This window comes from Tachypleus tridentatus, chromosome 1 (assembly GCF_004210375.1).
Source record: "Tachypleus tridentatus isolate NWPU-2018 chromosome 1, ASM421037v1, whole genome shotgun sequence".
Lineage (NCBI taxonomy): Eukaryota > Metazoa > Arthropoda > Merostomata > Xiphosura > Limulidae > Tachypleus > Tachypleus tridentatus.
This window is the reverse complement of record NC_134825.1, coordinates 109,162,497-109,187,090: the sequence shown is the minus strand read 5'-3', so window position 1 is coordinate 109,187,090 and position 24,594 is coordinate 109,162,497. Positions and strand designations below refer to the sequence as shown.

Here is a 24,594-nt window from a genome sequence, read left to right as displayed (position 1 = left end):
GTATGTGGATCTTAATGTAATTTGGCAACCATTAGTAAACAATGCAAACATTTTGTATGCAAAAAATCAGGTTTTGAATGAATTATTTTTACAAAAGACTTGCCTGTAGTCTCTAAATTTGACTAGTTAAACTGAACACAAGGTAATTTTCTTGTTGAAGATTAAATAAATTTTTTTCATTTCACAGTTCTCATATTTCATTTGCATAATTTCTAGAACTTCCTAAATGAGTTTTTATTATAAAACTTTACATCTTTTCTGTTATTTTCTTTACACCCTAACACTATACGGACATGGTCAAAATAATCAACTTTGTCATTACCACAAAAAATTACATATAAATCCAAACAACCCTTTTTCTCTTCTCAGGTTGTAACAGAAAATAATAATTATTCATCCTAAACAGCTTTAGACTCACAACAGTTTATATCTAATGTTATTGGTTCATTGCTCACTAATAATCCTGCAATACAAACCACACACTGAATGATAAACTGAAGCTATCATATTAAAGCTGCTCACAAGAACACTTAGTGAACAAATATTTTATTTTGTAACTTAATAATCTTTTAATTTTTACATCTTAATTACTTTTTAGTAATAAACAAACACTTATGGAAACAATTGAGTATTTTCCTTTGTTTTGGTGTTGTAGTCAGCCTACCAATTTAATTTTAAAGTCTACTTTTTGTAATAATGGTATGGTATATTAAATAATTATTTATTTATTTATTTGAAATATTCACTTACAAACACAAAATAATAACATGCACACAGCAAACAATATCCTATAACTATTGTAACATGACTGGCTTTCTCAGGAATTCATAACTGTCTATAATTATATGAAGTGTTGAATTTCAACCACATGATACCAACTTTCAATGTGTAGTAGAATAATTGAAATTATCCACTGAGATCAAAGAAAATTATGTCATTTGATAAGCTAGAGTTTTGTCTTTCTAGTAGTTATAAGTGATAAAACAGTAAATGTTAGGTATAATTAACAGTAAATTGTGCGACAGAAGGAGAGGCTGTGATTGGAGGGTGTAACAAGTAGGTTTGATTTTCTGGCTTATATCTCTGTACCTTGAAAGGAATGGGTACGATAAATATTAGGCTACACTTTAGTAATATTTATACTGTAATTAGCAATGTACATTGAACACACGATGTCACACAGGGTTCATAAAAACAAAACCAGAAAATTTTAAAGTCAAAACGAACACTTGCATGTTGCTTAGACAAGCAGAGACTGAAAGTTTATCTATCTCCTTTAGAAATAAAAACTTAATTTATTTGTACATATTGATAATAAAGTACTTTTATTATGCTAAGACGTAGTTCCTATGCATACAAAATAAAATTCAACTTACTGCAACTGAATTTTTCATATCTGCCAGAGCACTTGAAAACTCACTGAAGTGGAGCTCGGGACAGTACGGTACAGGGTGGACAAGGTCTCCGCAGTTCTTACCAGCCTGAACAGCAGCTATCTCCCAGTCACTGTTGTTTGTCAACAAAGCTGCATGATATTTTCCTGTGGCTGTACCCTGGGCTCCTGTCAAAGTTGCCATATCAACGATGATATTGGCATGTAGATCTTTCTGAGCATATGCAACCTAGGGGAATAAAGTTAGTTTTAGTAGACACAATTATACGGATAAACATATGGAAGGAATTCTGCAAAACATATAAAATAAAACACAGCTTGTGGCAGCTTAAACCATTTAAAATTTCCATGTAACACCTTTGTAATCCATGATTTGTATCTTCATACAATAATTCATGATAAGTGTAACTTGTAACATCATCAGAGAAAGATAAGAACTACCTACCCCGTCTCCAAGAACTAATCTTCCTTCAGCATCAGTATTGTTGACTTCGACAGTTCTGTATTATTAGAAAATGAAAAATTCTTCATACACTAAGTGAAATGTCAGCAATTGAACAATCTAATACTGTGTCTGTAGATGTTACATGAAAGGACATTAAAGGTTAACATGAGACTTTTAGTTCAGCTAGGATGTCCTGTCCAGCAAATAAAACTGAACCCTTAAAAACCTCAATGTCAGATTTTATCATTCATTCAAATATTTATTAAGATTTCACTCATGCTCTCTTAAATTAGTTGCACCTACTACATGTGAAGACAACTACAAAATACAATCATCCTAAAGCTGACTCCTACCTTGTCACAGTTCATATGTGTTCTCTAGTTTTATCATTTTCACCACTAAATAACATTATCAAATCTCTTACAAATCTTAAACATCTCAGAGAAATCCCTTTTCCACACCAAGTACCGTCCCAGTCAACCTCTTCTGAAACTTTTCTAATCATTCAATGTCATTTTTGGCAAGAAGCCCAAACCTTAACACAACACAATAAATGTGGCCTAACCAACCAATCAAACCTCTTACATCGGGTTAAGTTAATTGCTGTATTTGTATAACTGTACCCATTTCAATTCCATAACTCTATCTTCATTAAACAAGAACACATATTTTTCACTCTTCTAAACAGGGAGAAAGTTGAAGAATTATTTAATAATCTAATTAAAGTCAGTTTCACTTTATTATGACTTGTAAAACAAAACGTGTAATGTACCACATATCATCGGGTTCTTTTAGTTCTGATATTTGCCTGTAGGTAAAATTGGACAAATTTAAAATTAAAAAATACAAGAAAAGATCCGTGTTCTTACAGTTAAGAATACTCTTAAACATCATGTTTCAAATATACTATGATATTTCATACTATTTATACTGTGATATTTCATACTATATATACTGTGATATTTCATGCTATTTATACTATGATATTTCATGCTATTTATACTGTGATATTTCATACTATTTATACTGTGATATTTCATACTATTTATACTGTGATATTTCATGCTATTTATACTGTGATATTTCATACTATGTATGCTGTGATATTTCATACTATTTGTACTATGATATTTCATACTATGTATGCTGTGATATTTCATACTATTTGTACTATGATATTTCATATTATTTATACTGTGATATTTCATACTATTTGTACTATATTTCATTCTATGTATGCTGTGATATTTCATACTATTTGTACTATGATATTTCATACTATATATACTGTGATATTTCATACTATATATACTATGATATACTATTAATACTATGATATTAATACTATTTATGTTGTGATATTTCATACTATTTATACTGTGATATTTCATACTATTTGTACTATATTTCATACTATGTATGCTGTGATATTTCATACTATTTGTACTATGATATTTCATACTATATATACTGTGATATTTCATACTATATATACTATGATATTTCATATGATATTTCATAGTATATATACTGTGATATTTCATACTATTTATACTGTGATATTTCATACTATATATACTGTGATATTTCATACTATTTATACTGTGATATTTCATACTATTTATACTGTGATATTTCATACTATTTATACTGTGATACAATAAACCTAGTGTTATTCTGTTTTTCAGTTTGACTATTTTTTATGATTTTCTTTATTTACTGAACAATACTGGTTTTACAGTTTGTTTTAATATATTTTAAAATTATTACCCATGAGCACTGATCACAGTGATAAGTCGGATACAATAAGAGATTAAATACTGATATCACAGAAATAATCAACAAACTAGAATTACTGCTTTGATTACACAAACTATTCAAATTTCATGTGACAACAATGATCATGGTTGTATGGAATCAATCAATGGGACAGATGATCAGTCGATCAGTATATTAGTTGCCCAACTATATTCAGAAGTAGAAGCATGAATCAAAAACACAGTTAACTTGTATGACCACTGTCAAAAATTTGAAAGAGTTTCATTTGGACACTTCTTATAATTGACCTCAATCAATTATTAAGTTATGACGTTACTTTCTAAAAACTGCCTATAATCACCAAAATGTATTTATTTTGGTTCCTAGAATAACACACATCATTTATTTTGGTAGTAGAGTCACACACAAACCATTTATTTTGGTAGTAGAATGACACACAAACCATTTATTTTGGTAGTAAAATCACACACAAACCATTTATTTTAGAAGTAAAATCACATAGAAACCATTTATTTTGGTACCTAGAATCACACACAAACCATTTATTTTGGTAGTAGAATCACACACAAACCGTTTATTTTGGTAGTAGAATCACACACAAACCATTTATTTTGGTAGTAGAATCACATATAAAACATTTATTTTGGTAGTAGAATCACACACAAACCATTTGTTTTAGAAGTAAAATCACACACAAACCAATTATTTTGGTAGTAGAATCACACATAAAACATTTGATTTAGAAGTAAAATCACATACAAACCATTTATTTTGGTAGTAAAATAATATAAATAATTTACTTCAGCTTATGGTTTTGCTCCTGGAAATGATAAAGAAACAATATTATGAATAATTTATTTATGAGATGTGACCAGGCTTTAGTAACAATCAATATTATTTGTAAAGAAACGTTTTTGTATGAGAAAATATGAATTTTTAATTTAGGTAAGGATGATCAGAAACTAATAGTTAGTAGAACTACCTTCCCGAGTACATAGTAATAATGTCGTCTGGACGTGTAGCATTTGGACCTACAGCGTTCTCTGCTAGACAGAACACAGCATGAAGGTTGCTACGAAAACCCTGCAAAGACAAAACAAAAGTTTCCAGAAAGTCACACAGACACTTAATTTTATATATCAAGTGAAAGAACTTTGCATATTTCTTACAGTTCACCAATGAAATTATTTTCTACAAAGTCTGACATTTCACAAACACTCAAGGATCTTAGGTTAATAGCTTTATAATGCAAACTTATAATTACACTCAGTATTCATTAAAACTTAATTTAGTTTAATATCCTTAAGGTTTGGTACTATGTCCAAATGTAACCTTTATATCACTAGAACAGCAGTCAATTTTAGGTAACACTGAGATCTTTGGAAAGTACGTATACAAGGTTATTTTAAGACCAATCACACCTTTAAGGCATGTTCTTCATGTATCACATCATATGAATACTGGACTAATGTATCTACGTACTATCCATCTTCAACATTATCCACAACTATAAATGTAGTGTGTAATATATCTGTTAAATGTTTCTAACCAGTTTTACAGATGCATAAAAAGCTCCAAGTATCCCAGCTGCACCTCCACAATCTCTCTTCATACCTGTCATTGCTGTCTAGAATAAAACAAATGGGTTTTTATATCATTAGTCTAGAATAAAATAAAATGGGTTTGTATATGTTTAACATGAGTCCATAATAAAAATAAAATGGGTTTGTATATCTTTAACACTAGTCTATAATAAAATAAAATGGGTTTGTATATCTTTAACACTAGTCTATAATAAAATAAAACAGGTTTGTATGTCTTTAACATTAGTCTATAATAAAATAAAATGGGCTTGTATGTCTTTAACATTAGTCTATAATAAAATAAAACAGGTTTGTATATCTTTAACATTAGCCTGTAATAAAATAAAAAGGGTTTGTATGTCTTTAACATTAGTCTATAATAAAATAAAACAGGTTTGTATATCTTTAACATTAGCCTGTAATAAAATAAAAAGGGTTTGTATGTCTTTAAAGTTAGTCAATAATAAAATAAAATGGGCTTGTATGTCTTTAACATTAGTCTATAATAAAATAAAACAGGTTTGTATATCTTTAACATTAGTCTATAATAAAATAAAACAGGTTTGTATATCTTTAACATTAGTCTATAATAAAATAAAATGGGCTTGTATGTCTTTAACATTAGCCTGTTATAAAATAAAACAGGTTTGTATGTCTTTAATGTTAGTCTATAATAAAATAAAACAGGTTTGTATATCTTTAACATTAGCCTGTTATAAAATAAAACAGGTTTGTATGTCTTTAATGTTAGTCTATAATAAAATAAAACAGGTTTGTATATCTTTAACATGAGTCTATAATAAAAATAAAATGGGTTTGTATATCTTTAACATGAGTCTATAATAAAATAAAATGGGCTTGTATGTCTTTAACATTAGTCTATAATAAAATAAAATGGGTTTGTATATCTTTAACATGAGTTTATAATAAAAATAAAATGGGTTTGTATATCTTTAACATTAGACTATAATAAAAATAAAATGGGTTTGTATATCTTTAACACGAGTCTATAATAAAATAAAACGGGTTTGTATATCTTTCACACTAGTCTATAATAAAATAAAATAGGTTTGTATATCTTTAACACTAGTCTATAATAAAATAAAACGGGTTTGTATATCTTTAACACTAGTCTATAATAAAATAAAATGGGTTTGTATATCTTTAACATGAGTCTATAATAAAAATTAAAGGGGTTTGTATATCTTTAACATGAGTCTATAATAAAATAAAATGGGTTTGTATATCTTTAACACTAGTCTGTAATAAAATAAAACAGGTTTGTGTGTCTTTAACATTAGTCTATAATAAAATAAAATGGGCTTGTATGTGATTAGCATTAGTCTATAATAAAATAAAACAGGTTTGTATATCTTTAACATTAATCTATAATAAAATAAAATGGGCATGTATGTCTTTAACATTAGTCTATAATAAAATAAAACAGGTTTGTATATCTTTAGCATTAGTCTATAATAAAATAAAATGGGCTTGTATGTCTTTAACATTAGTCTATAATAAAACAAAACAGGTTTGTATATCTTTAACATTAGCCTGTAATAAAATAAAACGGGTTTGTATGTCTTTAACGTTAGTCTATAATAAAATAAAATGGGTTTGTATATCTTTAACATGAGTCTATAATAAAATAAAATGGGCTTGTATGTCTTTAACGTTAGTCTATAATAAAATAAAACAGGTTTGTATATCTTTAACATTAGTCTATAATAAAATAAAATGGGCTTGTATGTCTTTATCATTAGTCTATAATAAAAATAAAATGGGTTTGTATATCTTTAACATGAGTCTATAATAAAATAAAATGCGCTTGTATGTCTTTAACGTTAGTCTATAATAAAATAAAATGGGTTTGTATATCTTCAACACTAGTCTGTAATAAAATAAAACAGGTTTGTATGTCTTTAACATTAGCCTATAATAAAATAAAATGGGCTTGTATGTCTTTAACATTAGCCTATAATAAAATAAAATGGGCTTGTATGTCTTTAACATTAGTCTATAATAAAATGAAACAGGTTTGTATATCTTTAACATTAGCCTGCAATAAAATAAAACAGGTTTGTATGTCTTTAACATGAGTCTATAAAAAATAAAATGGGTTTGTATATCTTTAACACTAGTCTATAATAAAATAAAATGGGCTTGTATGTCTTTAATATTAGTCTATAATAAATAAAACAGGTTTGTATATCTTTAACATTAGCCTGTAATAAAATAAAATGGGTTTGTATATCATTCACATTAGTGTATAATAAAATGGGTTTGTGTACCTGTCTTGTTAGACTATAATAGAGTGAAACAGTTGGTAAAACCTTCAGTCAAAGTAAACATAAAACAGGTGGATAAATAATTATTTTAGATCTAGAAGATAATTAAACAAGTTAATATTCCTATCTTTATTTTCTAGAATCCAATGAAACGGTTGGTTAAGCCTCGTCCAGAATGAAACGACAAAAGTCTAGTTTACTGCTCACCGCTGAATAGAATAAAAGCTTGAAACACACATCTTGTTTAGAAGAAGAAAAAACAAGGTAACACTATACTGCCTATTTAAAATTAACACTAACTTATGTTTGGTCCAGAAACACTTTAAAACAAACCTTACCTTGGCTTTGATACACAAACCACCAGTGTCATAAACGATTCCCTTGCCAACCCAGGCTATTGTTTCTTGTGCTCCCTCGGGGGTGTGACTTATCACAGCAAGAGCAGGAGGGTGAGACGCTGCCTTACCCACCGAAAAAATACCTAGACATTGGGGCTATGTGTTAACAACAAGTTTTACTGTTGATTAAAGCATAAAACTGTGTATTTAAAATTTCTTGACCCATGAATATTGAGGTCACCCTGAATGCTAACTTATAAATCAACTTTTGAATTTACTTAATAAGCATTAATATTTTCACCTCAAACACACCAAAGAACCGATATTTCAACCTTAAATACTTCATACCTAGTGTATTTCATAAGTAAAAGTTGAAAAGATGGTCATGCTTTTGGTTGTTTGAAGTGTGGACACTGATTGGTTTATATTCTCTTACAGGTTTCTGGGTGTATGTTTATTTCCTCAGTAAGGTTTCAGTTTCTGTTATCAGTTTGATATTAACTTGATATTTCTAAACTATCTGTTCTTTCAACTGTGAACCCATAGTTATTACAGTACCAGTGAGGACTGCTAAGATCTTTGATTTTGAAAATGGAAAAAAATAGCTGTCCCCCCTTAAAATAAAAAAGACATTAGCAAGTATTATAGGTGACAGAGATAAACCCTTTACGGTGAGTTTAAAACACTATTGTATTTAAACAATACACATAAATACAATAATTTATCTATTCAAAATATACTATAATTATTAGAAATAATGACTGCATTGGTAAAACATCATGTCCTACAACATGACTGTGACCTCATATTAAAAAGTCACCGGTCAATGATAGATAAGCCTTGTTCTGGTTGGATGATTTACAGTGGAGATCTATGTTAGTAAGCAATTAAGGTCACAAAACAGTTTAAAATAAAATTGACTGGATGTACAAAATGGAACTTTCTGATAAATATTAATGAAACATGTAATACATAATGTAACATTTGTTCTTTGCCATACACATATTGAAAATAAAGTCTGTAGAAAAACTTTAAGGAGAAAAACTCACACCTCAAGTTACAATAATCAGATTCTGAGGAATGTATAATATAACTGAAACACAGAGATGCAATTTATATATCTTTTATCTTCATATAGATAGTAATTTCACCATTAGACAGAAAAACCATGCTAGATTTTATTAATTTATATCTTCAGATGACAATAAAATAAAATAGTTGCATACACACTCAACAGAGTATTAATGGTGTTAATTTACCTCCAAATCCTTTTCGGTCAAGTTCATGGCCTTGAATAACCATTGGTTTAATACCTAAAGCAACACCAACCTCTTCAACTTCCTAGCAAGAAAAATATAAAGTAAGGTCTATCAACTCTTCTGTTACTCAATGAATATAAACTAAAATCTATCAACTCTTCTGTTACTCAGTGAATATAAACTAAGGTCTATCAACTCTTCTGTTACTCAGTGAATATAAATTAAGGTCTATCAACTCTTCTGTTACTCAGTGAATATAAAGTAAGGTCAATCAACTCTTCTGTTACTCAGTGAATATAAACTTAGGTCTATCGACTCTTCTGTTACTCAGTGAATGTAAACTAAGGTCTGTTTCTCGGTGAATATAAACTAAGGTCTATCAACTCTTCTGTTACTCAGTGAATATAAAATAAGGTCTATCAACTCTTCTGTTTCTCAGCAAATATAAAATAAGGTCTATCAACACTTCTGTTACTCAGTGAATATAAACTAAGGTCTATCAACTCTTCTGTTACTCAGTGAATATAAACTAAGGTCTATCGACTCTTCTGTTACTAAATGAATATAAACTAAGGTCTATCAACTCTTCTATTACTCGGTGAATATAAAGTAAGGTCAATCCACTCTTCTGTTACTCAGTGAATATAAACTTAGGTCTATTGACTCTTCTGTTACTCAGTGAATGTAAACTAAGGTCTATCGACTCTTCTGTTACTAAATGAATATAAACTAAGGTCTATCAACTCTTCTGTTACTCAGTGAATATAAACTAAGGTCTATCAACTCTTCTGTTACTCAGTGAATACAAACTAAGGTCTGTTTCTCGGTGAATATAAAGTAAGGTCTATCGACTCTTCTGTTACTCAGTGAATGTAAACTAAGGTCTATCAACTCTTCTGTTACTCAGTGAACATAAAGTAAGGTCTATCAACTGTTCTGTCACTCAGCGAATATAAAGTAAGGTCTATCAACTCTTCTGTTACTCAGTGAATATAAACTAAGGTCTATCAACTCTTCTGTTACTCAGTGAATATAAACTAAGGTCTATCAACTCTTCTATTACTCGGTGAATATAAAGTAAGGTCAATCAACTCTTCTGTTACTCAGTGAATATAAACTTAGGTCTATCGACTCTTCTGTTACTCAGTGAATGTAAACTAAGGTCTATCGACTCTTCTGTTACTCAGTGAATGTAAACTAAGGTCTATCGACTCTTCTGTTACTCAGTGAATATAAAATAAGTTCTATCAACTCTTCTGTTACTCAGTGAATATAAACTAACTTCTATCAACTCTTCTGTTACTCAGCAAATATAAAATAAGGTCTATCAACTCTTCTGTTACTCGGTGAATATAAACTAAGGTCTATCAACTCTTCTGTTACTCAGTGAATATAAACTAAGGTCTATCAACTCTTCTGTTATTCAGTGAATATAAACTAAGGTCTATCAACTCTTCTGTTACTCAGTGAATATAAACTATGGTCTATCAACTGTTCTGTTACTCAGCGAATATAAAGTAAGGTCTATCAACTCTTCTGTTACTCAGTGAATACAAACTAAGGTCTATCAACTCTTCTGTTACTCAGTGAATATAAACTAACTTCTATCAACTCTTCTGTTACTCAGCAAATATAAAATAAGGTCTATCAACTCTTCTGTTACTCAGTGAATACAAACTAAGGTCTGTTTCTCGGTGAATATAAACTAAGGTCTATCAACTCTTCTGTTACTCAGTGAATATAAAATAAGGTCTATCAACTCTTCTGTTTCTCAGCAAATATAAAATAAGGTCTATCAACACTTCTGTTACTCAGTGAATATAAACTAAGGTCTATCAACTCTTCTGTTACTCAGTGAATATAAACTATCTTCTATCAACTCTTCTGTTACTCAGCAAATATAAAATAAGGTCTATCAACTCTTCTGTTACTCAGCAAATATAAAATAAGGTCTATCAACTCTTCTGTTACTCAGTGAATATAAACTAAGGTCTATCAACTCTTCTGTTACTCAATGAATATAAACTAAAATCTATCAACTCTTCTGTTATTCAGTGAATATAAACTAAGGTCTATCAACTCTTCTGTTACTCAGTGAATATAAACTAAGGTCTATCAACTCTTCTGTTACTCAGTGAATATAAACTAAGGTCTATCAACTCTTCTGTTACTCAGTGAATATAAACTAAGGTCTATCAACTCTTCTGTTACTCAGTGAATACAAACTAAGGTCTATCAACTCTTCTGTTACTCAGTGAATATAAACTATCTTCTATCAACTCTTCTGTTACTCAAGCAGTGAATATAAAAAATAAGGTCTATCAACTCTTCTGTTACTCAGTGAATATAAAATAAGTTCTATCAACTCTTCTGTTACTCAGTGAATATAAACTAACTTCTATCAACTCTTCTGTTACTCAGTAAATATAAAATAAGGTCTATCAACTCTTCTGTTTCTCAGCAAATATAAAATAAGGTCTATCAACTCTTCTGTTACTCGGTGAATATAAACTAAGGTCTATCAACTCTTCTGTTACTCGGTGAATATAAACTAAGGTCTATCAACTCTTCTGTTATTCAGTGAATATAAACTAAGGTCTATCAACTCTTCTGTTACTCAGTGAATATAAACTAAGGTCTATCAACTGTTCTGTTACTCAGCGAATATAAAGTAAGGTCTATCAACTCTTCTGTTACTCAGTGAATACAAACTAAGGTCTATCAACTCTTCTGTTACTCAGTGAATATAAACTAAGGTCTATCAACTCTTCTGTTACTCAGTGAATATAAACTAACTTCTATCAACTCTTCTGTTACTCAGCAAATATAAAATAAGGTCTATCAACTATTCTGTTACTCAGTGAATACAAACTAAGGTCTGTTTCTCGGTGAATATAAACTAAGGTCTATCAACTCTTCTGTTACTCAGTGAATATAAACTAAGGTCTATCAACTCTTCTGTTACTCAGTGAATATAAACTAAGTTCTATCAACTCTTCTGTTACTCAGTGAATATAAACTAAGGTCTATCAACTCTTCTGTTACTCAGTGAATATAAACTAACTTCTATCAACTCTTCTGTTACTCAGCAAATATAAAATAAGGTCTATCAACTCTTCTGTTACTCAGCAAATATAAAATAAGGTCTATCAACTCTTCTGTTACTCAGCAAATATAAAATAAGGTCTATCAACTCTTCAGTTACTCGGTGAATATAAACTAAGGTCTATCAACTCTTCTGTTACTCAATGAATATAAACTAAAATCTATCAACTCTTCTGTTATTCAGTGAATATAAACTAAGGTCTATCAACTCTTCTGTTACTCAGTGAATATAAACTAAGGTCAATCAACTCTTCTGTTACTCAGTGAATATAAACTAAGGTCTATCAACTCTTCTGTTACTCGGTGAATATAAACTTAGGTCTATCAACTCTTCTGTTACTCGGTGAATATAAACTTAGGTCTATCAACTGTTCTATTACTCAGAGAGTATAAAAATTTGAGACATATATAACTATTTTTAAATCATAAAATCATGCTGTAACACTAATCCTAGTGTTCATATTATATATCTCAAATGTACAGGTATCCTCTTTATGAAAATGAAGATACAACCTTTATAAACATGTCTATCAATGGATGGTTTCTAATTTTTATGATACATACATCTTTATAAATGTTTTATAAAGTACTAATTAACTCACCCCAAATGTATGTATATTATACCAACCATAAATGAAATAACAAGCAATTCATAATGTAGTGTTTTTTATCAAAAATACAGACAGTGAAAAGTTGTACAAAAAGAAAAAGAGAACAGATATGTTATATGTAGTAAAGTTTATTCCACTCTTGACAACAGAAAGAATCGGTAAAGTTTACCAAGTTGTCTGATGCCAGAAAAGTCTCAAATCTCATGAAGAAACTGCTATCAACTCATCCCAAAACTAAACAAAAAGTGTTTAGATCTACCACCAAGACGTTACACCAAATTTTACAAATTAAAGTGATCAAAAACATTCAAACAAACAAAAAGAAAGAAAAACAGAAGGGATAATGGAAGAAACCATTAGAATAGGGGAAAATACAAGATATTTTCACAACTGAATCAAAACAACTTCATCGTCGAAGGCCATTCAAACAAGGATATCTCACAAATGAATAACTGAAGTATAAAATTTGAGGAAGCCTCGTATTTAGTATGTTGCAAGTTAAAAGATCTTACTGCAACTTGTGAAGTAAAAACCTGTAAATAATATTGTTACATATTTCTGTATTACATGTCTCTGTTTAATTTTGTTACACATTTCTGTATTACATGTTTCTATTTAATTTTGTTACACATTTCTGTATTACATGTCTCTATTTAATTTTGTTACACATTTCTGTATTACATGTCTCTATTTAATTTTGTTACACATTTCTGTATTACATGTCTCTATTTAATTTTGTTACACATTTCTGTATTACATATCTCTATTTAATTTTGTTACACATTTCTGTATTACATATCTCTATTTAATTTTGTTACACATTTCTGTATTACATGTCTCTATTTAATTTTGTTACACATTTCTGTATTACATGTTTCTATTTAATTTTGTTACACATTTCTGTATTACATGTCTATTTAATTTTGTTACACATTTCTGTATTACATGTCTCTATTTAATTTTGTTATATATTTCTGTATTACATGTTTCTATTTAATTTTGTTACATATTTCTGTATTACATGTCTCTATTTAATTTCTTTAACTTTCAAATCTCTTTATCCTGTTTTATATTCACTTACACAATAAACTTTAATAAACATAATTGTTATCTGGGCACAGATCATTATATGTGTGTGTGTGTGTGTGTATTTACAAACCAGTCAAATGTGGATCCACTACCAATATTGTCCAATACATAATTTTAAACAAGTTTTTATAACCACAACTAATATTGTTCCATGCAAACTTAAGAAAAACCATTGTATCCACAACTAATATTGTCCAATACAAACATCAAACAAAGCCACTGTATCCACAACTAATAGTGTCCAATATAAGCCTTAAGAAAAACCATTGTATCCACTACTAATATTGTCCAGTACACACATTAAGAAAAGTCACTGAATCCATGACTAATATTGTTCAAAAGAAACCTTAAGTAAAACCACTGTATCCATTACTAATATTGTCCAATGCATAATTTAAAACAAGTTGTTATAACCACTACTAATATTGTCCAGTACAGACATTAAGAAAAGTCACTGAATCCACAGCTAATATTGTTCAAAAGAAACCTTAAGAAAAACCATTATATCTACTACTAATATTGTCCAATACAAACCTTAAGAAAAGCTGTTGTGTTCATCTCACTACAAGGAGTGTCCACTATACGAGCAGCTAGCTGAACCCCTTCAGCAGCAACAGTCAAACATTGAAGATCTGCTTCGTTCAAGTTCTCATCATTGACAATCAAAAATTCCACCATTACACTATGTGATGTAGACATACCACTGGATTTGGTGCTATAGAGTGGATAAGCCCGAGCTACAGCACAGGCTGAAGCAAAAGCATCTTTCTTCTCACATATAATCTACATACGTAAAAGAAATTGTGTTCTGATTATATTTGACACAAATAATTTAAGTGAAAGACAAAACAAAAGATAAACAGTAAATCCTAATGTTTTGAAGGTTTCTGTCCAGAAAATAATGCCACATAAAGATGATTCTTTACACTAGCAGAAACACTGCCCTACGTTGGAGTATTTGTTTCAAACAGTTCATGTGCAAAGTGATTTTTGATGTTGTAATTAAACACTTTTTTTTTATCTCGAACATCATTTCACTTGAGCAACCTCTAAAACCTTCTAAATACATTTGAAATGTTTGCTTACAGCAAAATTTTATACTTTATTTATCCTAGTTGTATACAAGGTGAGTCAATTTGACTGACCTTGTGACCACCAAAAATAAAAAAATCTAAGTTACTCTTTTTTTTCTTCTTCTGTAGAATGACTTCATTTGTAACATGAAACAATTCATTTATCCTTAGTAGCTTCACATTCATAACAGTATACATGTATTTATCAAGTTTTAAATATCTTGGAAAATGTGCAGCTAACATTATGTAATCAAATTACATTATCCACGAACTACTCCGAGCTGCTCATGTGCATATCTTTATTATATTCTTATTATTGTTTATTTTACCAAACGTAACTTTAAGTAGCATAAAGCAATCCATATTTTTACATTTTAGTAACTTTTATAAAAATAAATAAAAAATAAAGATATAAAACAGGAAATAAATCACTTTCCAGTGTTTTGCTATCAACTGTTGATAACAATTAACCCTACTTTTATACTAGTAGTAGTGCAAAAAATAATTTTTATTTAATCAAATAATGCACCAACGAACATAGAATAATAACATGGAAAACACAGACAATTTTCTCTACCTATGACAATTTTTCTGACTTTCTAACTATACATTAAGGGCTTTCACAAATTCATTCTAGCTAGTCATTATATTTTCCTTGGAAACAAAGCTGGAAGAGAACTTGACAACTCTGTTCAAATAAATAAAAACGTCAACTTTCTATTTGTTATGGATAATACAGAATTTAACATAAAAGGTAACTAGTAACAAATAGTGAAAAAGAGGATGTGACAGGTGGATGTGGAAGTATGGGTCTGATTTTTCTATTTCATAGCTCTGTAACCAAAGAAAATTAAAAGTTATGGTTTGTCTGAGCAATGATGATCTTATAGTGAATTATTTACATTAAATTTTGTATTTGTTGGAGGGTGGTGATTAAAGTAGAGAATATGGAAAGCCTACTGAAAACTTGTCACTTTTCTCACACTAACATGGGAAATTCAGGATTTTTAATATTATTTCCTTATAAAATTAAGAACTGAAAACCTATACACCATTAAAATATGGATTATTAGTTACAGTTTTATTCTATATTAATTGGTATAACATAAACAAAAAGTATTCAAATAAAATGTGAATGTAAGTCACTAAAGCCTCATGAAGTGCAATAAATGAAACTCACAATGATACAAATAATCTGTTCATTTCCAATTCCTATACTTTACATCAAATAAACTTTTTTTTACTCTCATCATCTTGCTCGAATAATGACTTCTGGTATTAATTAAAAACCTTTTAGTCTTTTAATTGCAGGGTTCAAATGACAGGAAATTTGAAACAGACAAGTCATGAAGAATACTTAAAAAAATATCTGCCTATTATATCATGAATGTTAAGATAGTTTAGTTTTCAATGCTTTGTCAGATTTTTATATTATATTTCTGACAATTTGTTTATTTGCTGATTGGTGTGTTTTAAGCTCAAACCCACAGGATGGGTTATCCATGCTCGGCCCACCATGGGTATTGAATCACAGCATGCAGTTGAGCCACTCACCAAGAAAATTAGAAATAAATATGTTTTTAGTGTTTGAAAACATGATGGTATTTAATTTAACACCAATGAATCTTTCAATAAACTTATCAAGTTATACATTCAAATTAAACAGAATCAAACACAGTAACAGTAAATCAAGCAGACATAACGTTATCACCCAGCAGTTCTGTTGAAAAGATAAAAACTAATTGCTTTCAATATTACAATTCCACATTTTATGTATATATCTCAGTATAAACAGGTAGAATAAAACATGAATAAGCATGTTCATGTTTTCATCTGAGAAATATTCAAAGGTTTATTGAAGTATCTGCTAAGATACTTATTTTAATGCCTCCACTAGAACCAAAGCAGGTTTATTAATAATACATATATAATTTGAATGAGGTGGTTATATTTCTGATTTATAGGATGATTAAAACAAATGGTAAAAACTGCTGCACAGGTACATCAAGAGAGAAAGAAACCCACTTTCTGTTTCAAGTGTCTTTCCAATGCTTTCCTTATATTTATTAACATGGTTTACCAATTTATAAATGTTGCACCATTTTCAAAACAAGTTGTTCAGCAGGTGTAGGAAATGTTGTTTAGAACTGACTTTCCATGAAACTTTCATATTTCATTATGTTAACTGTTTTTATTAGTATATCATCTTTTCCAAGCACTTTACAAAAGCTGAAAATTATAATTATAATTAATTATTTGTTTCAATAATTTGTTTCACCAACAGAACCAACATAAATAGAACCATTTTAAGATGTTTTGTTTTATAATAAAATATCTAAACACTTCAAAGAGAATAAACTATATCTGAAATTCAGAAAATAAAAGTGCCTAAATGAATTGTCACTGACTTCAGTACCTAACTGATCTGTATTATAATATTTAAATCTACTTTGAGCATACCACTATGGATTCATCAGTCCCATTGGACCAGTTCCTCACGAGCTTGGTAACGGCATGACTTTGTGCTGGACTGTTGTGTCTAGAACATTTTGTTGGCAGAGCTGCAACAGCTGCAAGGTTTAAATAGAGGGAGCAGACGTCTGTCGGGGAAGGATGTAACATCTCCACAGCCGACTTGAAGGTCTGAAATTTACCACAATTAATGTAACAATTTTAAATCTCACTGGCTGTCAGCGATCAAGTACAAAAAATTGGACAGTTTCTTAATTAGCCATCACAGATACACAGCCTAAACCTTTTGATTAAACATAAATAGAAAACCTAATTTTTTTTTACCCTTTCATCAATGAATTCAACATTAATTTAAATAATATAATTTTAAAACTTTATACAAATAAACTAAGTTCAAAGTTCAGTTAGTTGTAATTAAACAATGGACCATTTGTGCCCTGTCCACCAGGGGTATCGAAACTCAGATTTTAGTCTGGTAGACTTATGCTGAATCACTGAGACAAACTTAAACTTCCCACCGAAGAATCAGCTCTTTGAAAGATAATTAAAGCTCATGCTTAAATAAAAACATTATTAAATGTTACAACATGTGTATGTTTTATTAAAAACGACTCAAGTACAATTAATATCCTGAAATAACCAACAGGATACGAAGTTCAAATTTAGTACGTTATCAGCACTAAAATGTAATAACAAAATCACAGAAATAACACTGAAAAACTTCCTAAGGAATATGGAAAATAGTATGTACATGTGTAATTATTATAATAATACTGTGTACGAATGTTAATGTTATAATAATACTATGTACGTGTGTTAATCTTATAATAATACTATGTACATGTGTTAATGTTATAATAATACTATGTACATGAGTTAATGTTATAATAATACTATGTACATGTGTTAATGTTATAATAATACTATGTACATGTGTTAATGTTATAATAATACTATGTACATGTGTTAATGTTATAATAATACTATGTACATGTGTTAATGTATAATAATAATACATGTGTTAATGTTATAATAATACTATGTACGAATGTTAATGTTATAATAATACTATGTACATGTGTTGATGTTATAATAATATGTACGTGTGTAACTATTATAATAATACTATGTACATGTGTTAATGTTATAATAATACTATGTACATGTGTTAATGTTATAATAATACTATAACGCATTATGTTAATGTTATAATAATACTATGTGCGTTATGTTAATGTTATAATAATACTATGTAACGCAGTGTTAATGTTATAATAATACTATGTAACGAAAGTGTTAATGTTATAATAATACTATGTACAAGTGTTAATGTTATAATAATACTATGCAAGTGTTAATATTATAATAATAATGTATATGTGTTATTATTATAACAATACTATGTACGTGTGTTAATGTTATAATAATACTATGTACATGTGTTAATGTTATAATAACACAATGCATATATGTTAATGTTATAATAACACAATGCATATGTGTTAATGTTATAATAATACAATGTACATGTGTTAATGTTATAATAATACAATGTACATGTGTTAATGTTATAATAATACTATGTACGTGTGTTAATGTTATAATAATACTATGTACGAATGTTAATGTTATAATAATACTATGTACGTGTGTTAATGTTATAATAATACTATGTACGTGTGTTAATGTTATAATAATACTATGTACGAGTGTTAATGTTATAATAATACTATGTACAAGTGTTAATGTTATAATAATACCATGTAAGTGTGTTATTATTATAATAATACTATTATGTGTGTTAAGGTTATAATAATACTATGTACATGTGTTAATGTTATAATAATACTATTATGTGTGTTAAGGTTATAATAATACTATGTACATGTGTTAATGTTATAACAATACTATGTACATGTGTTAAGGTTATAATAATACTATGTACATGTGTTAAGGTTATAATAATACTATGAACGTATGTTAAGGTTATAATAATACTATGTACGTGTATTAATGTTATAATAATACTGTGTACTTGTGTTAATGCTATAATAACACAATGCATATGTGTTAATGTTATAATAATACAATGTACATGTGTTAATGTTATAATAATACAATGTACATGTGTTAATGTTATAATAATATGTATTTGTGTTAATATTATAACAGTACGTACATGTGTTAATGTTATAAGAGTATGCAATGTATTAATACTATAATACAAATTAAAAACAAACCAATAAAATATACAGATTACTTCTTGTAGTCCTGTTCCCTTGAACTATTATGTTACCAGCTGTACATATAATTTTGCTATGAGATTCCACATATTACAGGTGTGCCTGATTTCTAGTACATGTGAATTGTTGGAAACTAATGTTTCAACTTCTACTATTGCTGCAGTTTTGATTAAAACTAAGATTAAAACTCTTCAATTACACAAGAGACATTTTGGCCCATCTAGGTTAACCCAATTTGTTTTCCTATCCTGCTTCAAACTATAAAAACAATGAACCAAAGCCTGTATTATTTGATCCAATCATAATCTGTTGAAGACTCACCTAAACACAGTGTTAACTGTAGAGTAAACTATTCAGTCTATTCTCTTAAAACAAATGACACTAAGGATGGTGCAAATGTATAGAAAAACCTGGTTTGAATACCACTGGATTACTGAGTTCTGTTTTTATATCAGTACAAGAACTGTTACACACAAAATTCACAGACAAGATCATTTGAATCAAAGATGAATATTTTCCAGTTTTCTATTGTCTTTTACTGAAATTTAGGGACAGCAGAGTTGATTTCATTTGAATTTTAAAATTGCCAGGATTTGAGAAATTATGTACTTGAACAATAAATTTAGTTTAGTAAAAGATCTGAATATAGAGAGGAAGTCTTGTTCTGATGTTTACTCACAGATGTGGTAGCTTGTCCAATAACGTGCTGACTGTAGGAGTTACTTTAAGTTTGTAATGGATCAGTGAGAAAGTTTACATTCAGAATGTTGATAATATTGGGTTTTTCCTTTTTTCCTTTTCTCTTAAAAGTGTTGTTTCACTTACTGTCTTATGCCATATAATAATTCATTACCTATCACAGGTAGAGGCACATTGAATTATTAAAGTTTTTCACAAACCCAAAAGAACAATATCCATTTCAGGCATTGTATATAAAATGGGATCTCATTAATAGTAATGGTTCAAGGATTTGTCCACTTAATGTTGTAACAGCTACTGAGAACCTGATTATTGTGCCTGAAAACAGTAAAACACACATCAAACAACACATACAACTTCCCAGTAAACAGAAACACACTTGCCTCTTCAGTCACCTTCGGTTCCAGTTTCATTTTCACGTCGTTAAACGTTATTCTAGACAAGTGTTTAGTCTGACCTATTATCAGCACTGGACTCTGATGGGGGTCAGATACAGACAACTGACCCCCAAACTTGATCATTCCTTTTGGCATCTCCTAGTTCACACCTATGTACATGTTAAACAAAAAATTATTCACCATCTAATATGGTAGTACTGACACCTCACATAAAACATGAATGTGACACATTTACTACAGCCCAGACTTGAACTGTGACACGTGAAGCCAGTTATTACAACCAGCAGCTTCCACACAAAACAAAGGACAATGAACAAATAACATGAACCAGTTACTATTTTATATTACTACAGGTTAACAAGGTTACCAACACAAACAGTTGACAAACAATAACATTTATTACTACAGGTTAATAAGGTTACCAACACAAACAGCTGAAAAACAATAACCTTTATTACTACAGGTTAACAAGGTTACCAACACAAACAGTTGACAAACAATAACCTTTATTACTACAGGTTAACAAGGTCCCCAACACAAACAGTTGAAAAACAATAACCTTTATTACTACAGGTTAACAAAGTTACCAACACAAACAGTAAACAAACAATAACCTTTATTACTACAGGTAAACAAGGTTACCAAAATAAACAGTTGACAAACATTAACCTTTATCACTACAGGTTAACAAGGTTACCAACATGAACAGTGGACAAACAATAACCTTTATTACTACAGGTTAACAAGGTTACCAACACAAACAGTTGACAAACTGTTAACCTTTATTACTACAGGTTAACAAGATTACAAACACAAACAGTTGAAAAACAATAACCTTTATTACTACAGGTTAATAAGGTTACCAACACAAACAGTTGAAAAACAATAACCTTTATTACTACAGGTTAACAAGGTTACCAACACGAACAGTTGACAAACAATAACCTTTATTACTACAGGCTAACAAGGTTACCAACACGAACAGTTGAAAAACAATAACCTTTATTACTACAGCTTAACAAGGTTACCAACACAAACAGCTGACAAACAATAACCTTTATGACTACAGGTTAACAAGGTTACCAACACAAACAGTTGAAAAACAATAACCTTTATTACTACAGGTTAACAAGGTTACCAACACAAACAGCTGAAAAACAGTAACCTTTATTACTACAGGTTAACAAGGTTACCAACACGAACAGTTGACAAACAATAACCTTTATTACTACAGGCTAACAAGGTTACCAACACGAACAGTTGAAAAACAATAACCTTTATTACTACAGCTTAACAAGGTTACCAACACGAACAGTTGAAAAACAATAACCTTTATTACTACAGGTTAACAAGGTTACCAACACAAACAGCTGACAAACAATAACCTTTATGACTACAGGTTAACAAGGTTACCAACACAAACAGTTGAAAAACAATCACCTTTATTACTACAGGTTAACAAGGTTACCAACACGAACAGTTGAAAAACAATAACCTTTATTACTACAGGTTAACAAAGTTACCAACACAAACAGCTGACAAACAATAACCTTTATTACTACAGGTTTGTCACAGTCTAACAAGTTCACCTTTTTTACTTTTTACAATTTCTATAAAACAATCAATTTAAAAACTACATAAACATCTCATTTTCTTGAGATTATTTTTAGGAAAATCTTTAAGCAATCAATGATCTTCTGCATATAACTAAGCACAACTTACCAGCTATATGGTGGGGTAAATATGGAGAAGTTGGTTAGTTGGTGTTTATTGGCACAAAGCTACTAGGCTATCTGCACCAAACAACTGGTAAAAAATAAGATAAAGATAAATTTGATATAAAATATAAAAATGAATCAAAATAAAACTAAACAAATTTTAAACAGCTGGTAAAAATTTAAAAAGAGTTAAAAGGTCCAAAAATTTTAAAATCATTAGTAAGGCAGACAGTGTTACCATCACCAACGACACTGTCTAGCATCAGGGGTGAACCTAAGGTAAACACATGTCTACAATGGTGCTATCACTCACAGTCATAACGACAGTAAAATGTGGGCTACTGTGACTTTAGTGTCACACACACACACCACACATTGGTGCATCAGTCACAGATAAAGGATAAGATAAAAAAGTGTAACCAATGCTTGGCCAAGCCAGGACAACCTCTTACTTCCAACCCTTACAGTAACAATATGGAATGTTTGGCAAGCCAGGACAACTTCTTCCTTCCAATCCTTACAGAAACAATATGGAATGTTTGGCCAAGCCAGGACAACTTCTTCCTTCCAATCCTTACAGAAACAATATGGAATGCTTGGCCAAGCCAGGACAACTTCTTCCTTCCAATCCTTACAGATACAATATGGAATGCTTGGCCAAGCCAGGACAACTTCTTCCTTCCAACCCTTACAGAAACAATATGGAATGCTTGGCAAGCCAGGACAACTTCTTCCTTCCAATCCTTACAGATACAATATGGAATGTTTGGCCAAGCCAGGACAACTTCTTCCTTCCAATCCTTACAGAAACAATATGGAATGTTTGGCCAAGCCAGGACAACTTCTTTCTTCCAATCCTTACAGATACAATATGGAATGCTTGGCCAAGCCAGGGCAACTTTTTCCTTCCAACCCTTACAGAAACAATATGGAATGCTTGGCAAGCCAGGACAACTTCTTCCTTTCAATCCCTACAGAAACAATATGGAATGTTTGGCCAAGCCAGGACAACTTCTTCCTTCCAATCCTTACAGATATGGCCAAAGTACAGCAGAAGGTTTTGTCTGGAGAAGCTTGTCATCTTGTTCCTCACCCCAAGTCGACTGCCAACTGGCACGGAGCTGAGCCTTGAATACAGGACCGTAGTCCATGTATGGAACAGGCACAGCAGTGATAGTGCCAGAGCAGACAGACTTAGCTTCAGTGTCAATAAGCTCATTCCCATGAATTATGACGTGGCCTAGTATTCAGAAACACTGGAGAGAAGTGGATGACAAAGAGAAATGGGCCAGTCGTTTCTGAATATCAATGAGAACAGGTGAGAACTAATGTGAAGCGATTCCAAGGCCAGTAAAGAGCTAAGCAAGTCAGTATAAATAGTACAGTTCATGTACTGAATAGCTTCTATGTGATTCAGGGCAAGGGAAATAGCACACAATTCAGCAGTGAACACAGAAGCTGTAGAGAGGATCCTGTGTGCAACAACCGAACCACAGCAAACCATAGCAGAGCCCACAGAGTTTCCTGATTTTGAATCACCCATACAGATGAGTACAACAGAATGGTTCGAAAGATGTTTGACAAATAGAAGATGGTACTTCCAATTGAGAGTAGCCACCTGATTCAGATGACTCAAAGTAAAGTCACACTTGGGGATGGTAATAAGCCATGGTAAGATGGGCTGACCAGTGGATACAGCAATGTCATCCAAGAACAGACCCAATTCATCCAACTGAGCCTGGATACAAAGGGTAAAGGAAACAATGACAGACAGTCTATTCTGAAAAAGCATTGCACTCTGAGAAATGAAGACACAACCCCAGGTGGGATGCTGTGGTGTGGATTGAATTTTCGAAGGATAGAGAAAAGAAAGTTGCAAACAGCGAAGGTGTAGTGGAGGTTCATGAGACTCAGTGTACAAACTCTAACCTGAAAATGACCTAATAAGGTCAAAACATTGTTCTGGCCAGTTTCTCTCTCAATGATAGGACAATGATCATTGTCCCATGGGTCACTGTCAATAATTCAAGAAAAGTGAGGAAAAAGTGAAGGGGAACAGATAGTCTTTTCTCTTTAGCAGAAAGAGGTCTTTTGACCTCTA

The 24,594-nt window shown here is 30.3% G+C and overlaps 1 protein-coding gene across 8 annotated transcripts in view; it reads right to left on the bottom strand.

The window, feature by feature from the left end:
- The window catches only part of grsm (probable aminopeptidase NPEPL1 granny smith protein), a 35,756-nt gene that overhangs the window by 5,931 nt on the left and 5,231 nt on the right, over positions 1-24,594 (bottom strand). For 4 of the 8 annotated variants that reach the window (XM_076516804.1, XM_076516784.1, XM_076516797.1 and 1 more), the window contains exons 2-11: positions 22,498-22,581; positions 20,761-20,924; positions 17,424-17,606; positions 14,425-14,673; positions 9,086-9,167; positions 7,827-7,969; positions 5,167-5,244; positions 4,600-4,700; positions 1,839-1,893; positions 1,377-1,622 (exon numbers count right to left, since the gene is read on the bottom strand). In XM_076516804.1, coding sequence (XP_076372919.1) covers positions 1,377-1,622; positions 1,839-1,893; positions 4,600-4,700; positions 5,167-5,244; positions 7,827-7,969; positions 9,086-9,167; positions 14,425-14,673; positions 17,424-17,606; positions 20,761-20,910 — 1,287 coding nt within the window. In that variant the 5' untranslated portion in view covers positions 20,911-20,924; positions 22,498-22,581. The remainder of the gene's footprint in view (positions 1-1,376; positions 1,623-1,838; positions 1,894-4,599; positions 4,701-5,166; positions 5,245-7,826; positions 7,970-9,085; positions 9,168-14,424; positions 14,674-17,423; positions 17,607-20,760; positions 20,925-22,497; positions 22,582-24,594) is intronic. The other 4 variants (XM_076516823.1, XM_076516816.1, XM_076516830.1 and 1 more) reach the window with 1 other exon arrangement.